At 42.4% G+C, this 10,545-nt stretch overlaps 1 protein-coding gene across 1 annotated transcript; it reads left to right on the top strand.

The window, feature by feature from the left end:
- Nucleotides 1-603: 603 nt before the first annotated feature.
- On the top strand, nt 604-10,177 carry LOC130838910 (DNA replication complex GINS protein PSF3). Its single transcript, XM_057712629.1, has 3 exons — nt 604-972; nt 8,032-8,265; nt 8,633-10,177. Exons 1-3 carry the CDS (start codon nt 787-789, stop codon nt 8,861-8,863), a joined length of 651 nt encoding a protein of 216 aa, XP_057568612.1. The 5' UTR covers nt 604-786; the 3' UTR covers nt 8,864-10,177.
- The last annotated feature ends 368 nt before the right edge of the window (nt 10,178-10,545 follow it).

Genomic DNA, 10,545 nt, shown 5'->3' with positions numbered 1-10,545 from the left:
TGGGCCGATCAGATTCCCTCTTTTAAGGATTTAAAATAAAAGCCACAAAAGGAGATTGCCGCTTGATGTTAAGAACTGGAGGGTTCTAAAGTAGACTCGGGACCCTTGCAAGCCATGTGGGCTGGTGCTCCTTCCTTCCTCCCACTCTATTTTATACGTCCTCCAAAACACTACAAATAGTCCATAATAACTATCTGGGGCTAGTACTAGAGTTTTGTTTTGTTTTGAATGTATGTTTCAAAAAAAAAAAAAAAAAAAAGAATGTATGTTTCAAGTACCAAGATCAACAGAGATTGGCACACTGTAGTAAACAGCTCAGAATGGAGCAAGCCTGGGAAAGAGGGCGCAATGATATCTTTTTTTTTTAAGTGTTTAAAATTTCATATAAACGTTTAAAGGACCACATACACACAATCCAGCGCAAACGCATCTTGCAGTTTCAAAGGCATTCCCAGTTGCTCTTTAAGTTCTCGCGCTGGGCTACAAAGCTACAAGAGAATCTTGGGGCAGGTGCACCTACTGCTCCCGCACCCCACGGGTAGCGCGAGACCAAATCCTCAGACTTTGTCGATTGCTTCTGCCTGGCCGGACGGCCTGGCTCGACTGCTCCTGTCTGTCCCGCCCCCGGGCGCGGGAAAAGAGTTGAATTCAGCCTGGCGCCGCGGCCACCGCTTCAACCGTCACGATCCTGACCGGCCTCAGCCGCCTCCTCCTTCTTTTACATCCCTGACTCCCCGAGGTCTCCAGAATCACGAGCGCGGAAACGGAGAAGCTCAAGGCGCCGCCATGTCCGAGGCTTATTTCCAGGTGGAGTCGGGTGCGCTGGGGCCTGAGGAGAACTTTCTTTCCCTGGACGACATTCTGATGTCCCACGAGAAGCTCCCGGTGCGCACGGAGATCCCCATGCCGCGCCTCGGCGCTTTCTTCCAGGACCGGAGCGGAGGGGCCGAGACTGACAACGCGATCCCTGAGGTAAGCGGTCCCGCCCGTAAAGACTACAACTCCCGGTAGGACTTGCGGGCTTGAGGCGCTGCGTCTCCGGGCGCGCTGCCCTCTGGGATCTGTAGTTTTACGGGGAGGCTGGGCCGTGCGCTGAGAAGTCCTGTCCTCTGGTCCCGCTCCCGACCTAGCTTTCGCCACTCCTACGGAAACTAAATTTATGCTGAGTTGTCAGGCTCCGTCTCTCCAACACGGATTTCATTTTTGAAACTATCCAAATCCGGCGGTGTCTTTACACCCCTGCGTGTGTTGATGGTTAAAGATTGGCGCCTACGGAATTCTTGAGGACCAGGGTTCTGATCACTTTTGCCTTAAAACAATAGTTTTGGGTTCTGTAGGAGCAGCTGATGTCTGGGAACCGCAAATTGCTAGATTCATTCCTGCGTAATGATGATGGTATCATCAGCCATTTCCTGAGGGCTTTGGCCTGGGATGGCGTTTGGGGGGGGGGGGGGGGGGGGCGGGGACTATACTTTTCTATCTAATACCCTTTTAGTCCTTAAACAGCCCTGGGTGGTGTTCTATACAAGGAAATTGAAGTCTGGAAAAGTTGGGTATCTTGGGCAGGGTCTCTTTGTGAGTGGTGAGCTGGGATGCGAACCTAGGACTGCATGACTTCAAATTCGAGTTTGTCCCAGGAACATGGGTTGTTATTTTTGATTTCGTATTTAACCTAAGTTTTGTTCAGAAGGGTGCTTTTTGTTGCTGTTGTTGTTTTATTTTTATGTTTTTAAATTTTTGTTTGCATTGGGTCTTAGTTGCTGCACGCAGGCTTTCTCTAGTTGCGGCCATCCAGGGGCTACTCTTCCTTGTGGTGTGCTGGCTTCTCATTGCAGTGGCTTCTCTTGTTGTGGAGCACTGGCTCCAGGCAGGTGGGCTTCAGTAGTTGTGGCTCACAGGCCCCAGAGCACAGGCTCAGTGGTTGTGGTGCCCTGGCTTAGTTGCTCCGTGGCATGTGGGAAGCCGGGCCCAGGATGGAACCCATGTCCCCTGCATTGGCAGGTGGATTCTTAACCACTGTGCCACCAGGGAAGTCCCAAGAATGGTGTTTTTGTTTGGTTTGTTTTGAGTTGATTTTTATCAAAGTAAGGCATATACAAAGTTTAAAAAGTCAAACAGGGGCTTCCTAGGTGGCGCAGTGGTTAAGAATCCGCCTGCCAATGCAGCGGTCCCAGCTCCAGGAAGATTCCACATGCCACGGGGCAACTAAGCCCGTGTGCCCAAAAAAAAAAAAAAAAGTCAAATAGTACCAAAAGATTTATAACAAAAAATAGCAGGCCCTGCCTTGCTTTCCCTTACGTCCCTTTCCATTTCCATAGTGTCTACTTTTTTCATAGCTTCTTCAGAATTCACCTCCATATTTCTAAATGATGTTCTTAAATTTATATTGATTTTTTAAAAATTTCGACATTATTTATTGACTTTTCATTAGAGTAGTTAAGGATTTAGTTCTGTTACACACTGACAAATAGAGATGTGCCATCCCAATTTTGTTCCTATTTCCTTCATTTTTACTTAATGTCCTTTTTCTGTTCCGGGATCCCACCCAGGACACCAAATTGCATTTAGTAATCGTGTGTCCTTAGGCTTCTCTTGGCTTTGACAGTTTATCAGACTTTCGTTGTTTTTAATGACCATGGATTTTGTGGAGCGCTGGGCAGGTATTTTGTTGAGAATATTTTTCATTTGAGATTTGTCTGATGGTTTTCTCATAATTCGACTATGTTTTGAGGAGGAAGACCATAGAGGTAAAGTTCCAATTTTACCACATTGTATCAAGGGTACATGCCATCGGTATGACTTATCATGTTGATAGGAACCTTGATCACTTGGCCAAAGTGGGGTTCGTCAGGATTCTTCATTATAAGTTACTCTTTTTTTTCCACCTTTCCAAACTGCTCTCTCTGGAAGGAAGTCATTATGTGCAGCCGTACTTAAGGACTGGGGAGTTGTGCTCTACTTCTTTGAGGGTATTGAGTCCACATAAATTATTTGGGATTCTTCTGCACGGGAGATTTGTGTAGGAAGGTTTTGTCTGCTTGTTTTTAAACACATTGTTTATTTTCAAATTGAAAGGTTGTTTATTTTCCTCAGCAGATTATCCACAATGATTCAAGATTTATGTTATTATTTATTTATTTTTATTTTTGGCTGCATTGGGTCTTCATGGCTGCACTTGGGCTTTCTCTAGTTGCTGCGAGCGGGGGCTACTCTTTGGTGTGGTGTGTGGGCTTCTCACTGCGATGCCTTCTGTTGTTGCAGCGCATAGGCTCTAGGCACTCGGGCTTCAGTAGTTGTGGCACACAGGCTTAGTTGCTCCGTGGCATGTGGGATCTTCCTGGACCAGGGATCAAACCCGTGTCCCCTGCATTGGCAGGCGGATTCTTAACCATTGCACCACCAGGGAAGCCCAGTGTAGGAAGGTTTTTTTTTTTTTTTTTTTCCCTCCCTTCCTTGACGCCCCCGCCTCGAGTCCCCCCCACCCTCCCTGCCCCAGTCCTCTAAGGCATCGTCCATCCTCGAGTTGGACTCCCTTTGTTATACAACAACTGTAGGAAGGTTTTTAATGACATATTTAATTTCATTCATAGACACAGGACTATCAGATTTTCTATTCTTGTTTTACTCTTGATACATTGTTTTTTTCCCTTAGGAATTTGACTATTTCATCTAAATTTTCAAATATAGTGGTATAATGTTGTTCAAAATATCCTTTTACAACCTTTTAAACATCTATGCGGGGACTTCCCTGGGGGTCCAGTGGTTAAGAATCCACCTTCCAATGCAGGAAACATGGGTTTGATCTCTGTTCGGGGAACTAAGATCCCACATGCCTCAGGTTTACGCCACAACTAGAGAGCCCCTGTGCCACAACTAGAGAAGCCCGTGCGCCACAATGAAGAGCCCATGTGCTGCAACAAAAGATCCCACATGCCGCAATGAAGATACCATGTGCCACAACTAAGACCTGACACAGTCAACTAATAAAAAAAATTTTTTTAATTAAAAAAAAATCTGTACAATTATAGCTGTGTCCTGATTTTTATTCTTGATATTGAGAAAGTATCTCTTTCTTAATTAGTCTTACTAGGAGTTTATCATCTGTATTAGTCTTTTTTTTTTTAATTGGCTGAATTGGGTCTTCATTGCAGTGTGTGGGCTTTCCCTAGTTGTGGAGAGCGGGGGCTACTTGTTGCAGTGGCTTCTCTTGTTGCAGAGCATGGGCTCTAGGCGCACAGGGTTCTCTTGCGGCACGTGGGCTCATTAGTTGTGGCTCGTGGGCTCTAGAGCACAGGCTCAGTAGTTTGTGGCACACAGGGTTAATTGCTCCACAGCGTGTGGGATCTTCCTGGACCAGGAACCAAACCAGTGTCCCCTGCATTGGCAGGCGAATTCTTAACCACTGTGCTACCAGGGAAGCCCTGAATTAGTCTTTTAAGAGAACTAAGTAATGGCTCTGTCGACTTTCTCATTTGTACTTTATGTTTAGGTCATTAAATTCTTATCTTAATTAGTTCTTTCCTTCTACTTTGGACTAAAGTTTCTTTGTTTTCTTCCACCCACTCATATTTTGAGATGGGTACCTAGGACATTGATTTTTCAGCTTTCGTTTTTGCATTTTTAGCTGTGCATTTCCTCTAGCTTTAACTACATTTCACAAGTTTTAACTTGATTTTCTAATTTCTATTGTGAATTCTTCTTTGACTCATCGATTATTTAGAAGACTGGTGCTTAGGTCCAAACATTTGGAAATTTTGCTATGTTCAGTTCTGGGTTTTGATTTCTGGCTTAATTCCCCAGTCACCAAAGAACATAGTCTGAATGATTTCAGTTTTTTGAAAGTTAACACTTACTTTAAGCCCCAGCATAGGATCCATTTAACCATTCTATATGTGCTTGAAAAGCTCCATATTGTGAAGTCATGGTCTGCAATACATAATTTATATCTGTCAATCTGGTCAAGTTATTTGTTTTGTTGAGACTGTCTGTGTTCTTACTGATTTTTTGTTGTTTGCTTCTTCTCATTTATCTAAAGAGATATGTAAAAAAAAATTTAAAAAATAGAGACATGTTAATGTTTCCTATGATGATTATAGATTGGTCGATTTCTCTTTTTGCTTCTGTTAGATATTTATATTTTTCTTGTGGATTTAAGGACCTTTTTATTATTGTCACATGTCCCTCTTTATCTGTAATAATGCTTCTTTCTTTTGATTACTGTTTGCCTAACAGTTTGTCCATCCTTCTATTTTCAGCCTTTTTATATCTTTGTATTTCTGGTATGACTCTTAAGCAGCATATAGTTGGGTTTTGTTTTTATTCGGTTTGACAGTTTTTCAATTGGTATATTTAGTGTGTTTACATTTACTTAATTATTGATTTATTTGTGTTTATTTTTACCTTCCTACAATTTTCTTTGTGTTGCATCTGTTTTAGGTTCCTTTCTCTTTTTTTGACTTCTAGTGTATTAATCAAATTTTAGTTACCAATTTTCCTTTTTATTATTTATTCTTCTGTTATTTTTGTGGCTACCTTAAATATTACACAATCATTTTTGACTAACAAGAATGTTATGTGAATTACTACTTTCACCACTTCACAGTCAGTGCTAGAACCTAAGAACATTTTAACTCCATTTTCTCCCTCCTTTCTTTTATGTTATTATTGTCATGTATTCTAATTTGACTCATTTTAAATCCAACAAAACATTATTGTTATTATTATTTATTGTTATCATTATATTTACCCACGTATTTACTCTTTCCATTACTCTTTTTTTTTTTTCTCCTGCATTTCTGTAGTTCTTGCTGGGGTCATTTGCATTCTCCCTTCTTGATTTCTTTACTCTGGGTCTTCTAGTAATAGATTCTCCATTTCTATCTGTACAAGAGGTCCCAAAAACCAAGCCCAGGTTTGATGATTCACTAAGAGGACTCACAGGACTCTTCAGAGAGTCATGCTTATGTTTAAATATTAATACAGTAAAAGAATACAGAGCAAAATCAGCAAAGGGAAGGGTGCATGAGATGAAGTTTGCAGGAGACCAGACACAAGTTTCCAAGAGTCTTGCTCCAGTGGAGTCCTGCAGCACACAGTTAATTCCAGTAATGAACTGTGACAACATATGTGCAGTATTGTCTACCAGAGAAGCTCATTAGAGACTCAGTACCCAAGGTTTTATTAGGGGCAATTTACATAGGTACTCTCTACCTAGCACGTACCAGGATTCCAGACTCCAAGAAGGAAAACAAGGGTTCAGTATGAACCACATTGTTTATACAAACAGTATAGGTGCATTGAGGCACTCTTATCAGCCCCAGGAATGGTGGGAGCTCTCTTAAAATCCAAATTTCCAGATACGAACCAAGGACTATCCTTTAAGCAGGCTTTTTTTTTGGGGGGGGGTGGGTACCAAATTACTTTATTTGAAGGAATGGTACTAAGGAAAGAACTTGTAAATGTTTTGGTACAACTTATAGAAAAGGTAAAGAGTAACCCAAGCATGCATGCTAAGCAGGCCTAAGGAGAGCAGTCTCAGGCTGCTGTGTTAACTCTTTGGTGCACACTTCCTGTCTGGAAATGCCTTTATTTCACCTTCGCTTTTAAAGGATATTTTCAATGGGTATAGAATTTTAGTAAGCAGTTATTTTCTGTCAGTGCTTTGTAGTTGGCTTTAACTCTTATTGTTTCTTCTTTAAAGGCAATATGTTCCTCACCTCCACCAACAGCTGCTTTTGTCTGTGTCTTTGTTTTTCAGCAATTTGAGGAAGATGTGCCTTGCTGTGGTCTTATTAATGTTTATCCTTCTTGGTATTCAGAATGTTCCTTGAATCTGTGATGTTATGTTCCTTTGAATTTTGGAAAATTCGTGGCCATTATCTCCAGATAGTTCTTTTGCCTCAATCTTTCTCTCCTCCCCTTCTGGGATTCAAATTACATGTATGTTAGACTTTTTTTTTTTTTTTTTTAACCATATTCTATATGCCTCTTAGGCTCTTTTCTGTATTTTCTCTCCATGCTTAGTCTGGTTATTTTCTACTGATCTTTTTTCCACTTCAAGATACTCACTTCGTCTATGTTAAAGCTGGTAAACCTGTTAAATTTGAGTTAATCTAGTGAGTTCTCAAGGTCAATTATTGCATTTTTTAGTTCTGGAATTTCCATTTGATTTTTTATTTATTTTAAAGTCAGTGCCTAATTGCTCTTGATATTTGGTGCCAAATATTGGACTTTACTTTTCTCTCTTCTTTCTTGGATCTTGACCCCTTATCTCCGGGCTGTTTGGGCAGCTCTGAACTCAGTATTTTTCTCCCCAGTCCTGTGAGGTTTATCAAACGCTCTGCTCACACACCCCTCAAAGCCGCTCCCACCTTTTACAGCAATTCTCCTCTGTGAGAGTTTTGTGCCTTTGTTGCCTCCTTAACCCAGTTATGCTTTCCTTTTGTTTATTTATTTATTTTTGGATATTTCTCTTAACTTCTTGTCTATCATGGCCACCTCATCTTATTTACCAATTCTGTTAAGGCTTTAAAAAATAAGGAGAGACATTTACCTTTTCTGTCATCTTTAAAGCTGCATAGTGGGCTGAGGAAGGGCTGTAGCCTGAGCTCAGGCTGATCCCATTTTCCCAGAGAGGTGCTTGGCATGTAGTAGGCACTCAGTCAGTGTGTATGTGGAATAGATATTGAATCATCAAAGAAAGCAGAAATGTTTACTATACCTCTGAAGTAGCTACAATTGGACAGTTTTTATTTATGTTAGAAAACTTTCCCTTTGTGCCACATTTTTGTTCTTCACTATGTTTTTGGTATATAAATCCTTTTTCTCTCTCCTTTCCATCATGACATAAAACTGTAGCCCACACAGTTCATTTCTTCAAGTCACAACTACATCTTCTGTACTTGACAGTCACTCCCCCTAAGGAGAACAGGCAGTATTGATATTCCTTCAGGCCATGTCCATTTCCTTTTTGTCACACACATTTACTAATATGTTACTTGTTTTGAAAACCTACAATCCTGTGTGATACAGGGCACAAAGCTTGAATTCCCCTTGTGGCTGGCAAAAGGACTTTTTGACAACAAGCGCCGGATCCTTTCTGTGGAACTTCCCAAGATCTATCAAGAGGGTTGGAGGACCGTGTTCAGTGCAGATGCCAACGTGGTGGACCTCCACAAAATGGGGCCACATTTCTACGGGTTCGGCTCCCAGCTCCTGCATTTTGACAGTCCAGAGAATGCAGACATCTCCCAGTCTCTCCTGCAGGCAAGTAATTGACATGAAAACCTATGGCACTGCACGTCTCAGGAGCCAGCCAGCGGCTGCCAGATGTTACTCTTACCCAGGGGAGTGTATAATTTATACAGTCAGTTTATTGTTATTCCAGGTCAGCCTACAATTAGACTGTGTTTGTCGATTATATATACATGTAAATATGGCTTGTCTGCTGCTCTTCATATTTGCTTGCTAAGAGTTGCGACCAACAGCAAGTCCTGGAAATAAGAAAGGGTGACTGGCAGAAGAGACGCAGACCTCCTTCTGACTAAGTCCCAAACCAGATTCATGCCTTTCGTGCCATTTAAATGTTCAAGGATAAAAATGTATCTGATTTCTCTCTCTCTCGCTTCTTCAGACGTTTGTTGGACGTTTCCGCCGCATCATGGACTCCTCCCAGAACACTTACAACGAAGACACTTCAGCACTGGTAGCCAGGCTAGACAAGATGGAGAGAGGCTTGTTTCAAACAGGGCAGAAAGGACTGAATGACTTTCAGTGTTGGGAGAAGGGGCAGGCATCTCAGATCACAGCTTCCAACCTGGTTCAAAACTACACAAAGAGAAAATTCACTGACATGGAAGACTAAAGGCCGGAAGAATACAGAATTACTCCCTGTAGACTTATCCCTCTGTGCGTCCTTGATAGGAGCCTAGTTGACCTTGTAAAGGGCCAGAATCATGTCCCATCCTGTGACTTATTTCCTGCAGTAGTGTTGGGAATGCTACCATCTGGTGAGGAAAGGATGTGCTGGAGGATGTCCCTGGCCCTATAAGTCTTCCAGGACTATCCCACCTGCTGACCCACAGCCCAGGCCTACTTAACCCAGGAATCCACAGCCAAGGAGAAACCAACGTCCTTCATAAATAAGGATCATTAATACGCATATCGCATTAGAGTTAGAACTGGGTTTCCTCGTGCCCAGAAGTTTGAACGGCCTTAGATGCCCAAGTTTCACTAGCTCCAAAGGACGGGTACAAATGGGTCTTCCTAGCCTGTTCACAAAATGTCCTCTTGAGCTTAATTGCCTCATCTTCCTTGTGGTTGCACAAAGGACAGTACCTCTAGGATGCTGGCCCTACTTGTAAGTATCTCCTGCCACCTGCCTATGGGGAGTTACCCAGTTTCCAAAAACAGTCGCCAAGAATGAGGAAGGAAAAAGGGAAAGACCAATGAGTGGTGTTGCTTTTACTGAAGAGCAGACGTTGCCTTCCTCTTCTGTGAGGAGGGCTTCGTGAACTGGACTTCACATAACTCTGCCGTCAGCCGAGATGGGACATGGTTAAACTGAGCTTGTTTTTGCCTCAGAGATCTTTAGAGCCCCCGCACAGTGATTCCATGCCCTCCCCAGGAACGCTGTCAGGGAGTCGTTTGGAATTGCAAAGCAGTTATTAAAGGGTGTTACCCAGCCCTCACTACATTGAAATCAGGACTTCAGTGTCGCTGGTTATGAAGAGCCCTGCTCAAGAAGCTTCGCATGGCAGATGCAAGTGGGCAAGAGACCTTAGTCATGCCTTTTTTCTCTTCAAGAAATTTTGCAATATTATTATATAGTGGATTCCTGACCAGTTGCTGAGAATCTGTTTAAGCAACCACAGAACTCTTCCCCTGGAGATCAAGGAGGAAACCTCAGGCAGAGTAGGAAACAGCATCCCTGGGACCCACTGGACCTTTTGAAGAGCAGTTAGCTCCACACCATGGCTCCCCCTCCAACTTCCCACAACTGGTGAAAATTGCCTTTGTTGTTGGAAACTACAGTGGGATTTGGGTCTCCAGGTTGTGCAGATGTCTTGATGCAGACTTAGAATGTCAGAGATGGTTTTTAAATGCCGGTTTTAAGTTGGAACTGATGTTTTTATAATTTGATCTTGATGCTAAATAAATGATCTACTTTGCACGTGAATACATTCTGTACAAGTGCTATTTCTGTAACTCGAGTACTACAGATGATCAGGCAAAGCTATCAGAGAATTTTGTTATTGATCATATTTGACAGTAATGCCCCAATAAATCCACGTTTTAGCAACTGCTCCTTTGTTTGCCCAGTACTCATAAATATGGGGGACATTCTCCAGGGGGATGTGCTGTGTCCTCGATAAAGGACTTCCATTGCTGTCACAGCATTTACACAGTCAGGGCTCCAGAGATAATTCATAGTCAGTGAGCAAAGCATATTGTTTAATTTTTCACAGACAGCTTTCTTTTTAAAGTCAGTCCTAAGCCTGCTGCCACTTTTTTCCTTATTAAAAAGAATTTTGCTTGGGGGCCACA

Source organism: Hippopotamus amphibius, chromosome 16, assembly GCF_030028045.1.
Source record: "Hippopotamus amphibius kiboko isolate mHipAmp2 chromosome 16, mHipAmp2.hap2, whole genome shotgun sequence".
NCBI classification, from domain to species: domain Eukaryota; kingdom Metazoa; phylum Chordata; class Mammalia; order Artiodactyla; family Hippopotamidae; genus Hippopotamus; species Hippopotamus amphibius.
The sequence above is the reverse complement of the archived record's forward strand: the minus strand, read 5'-3'. Positions and strand labels throughout refer to the sequence as shown.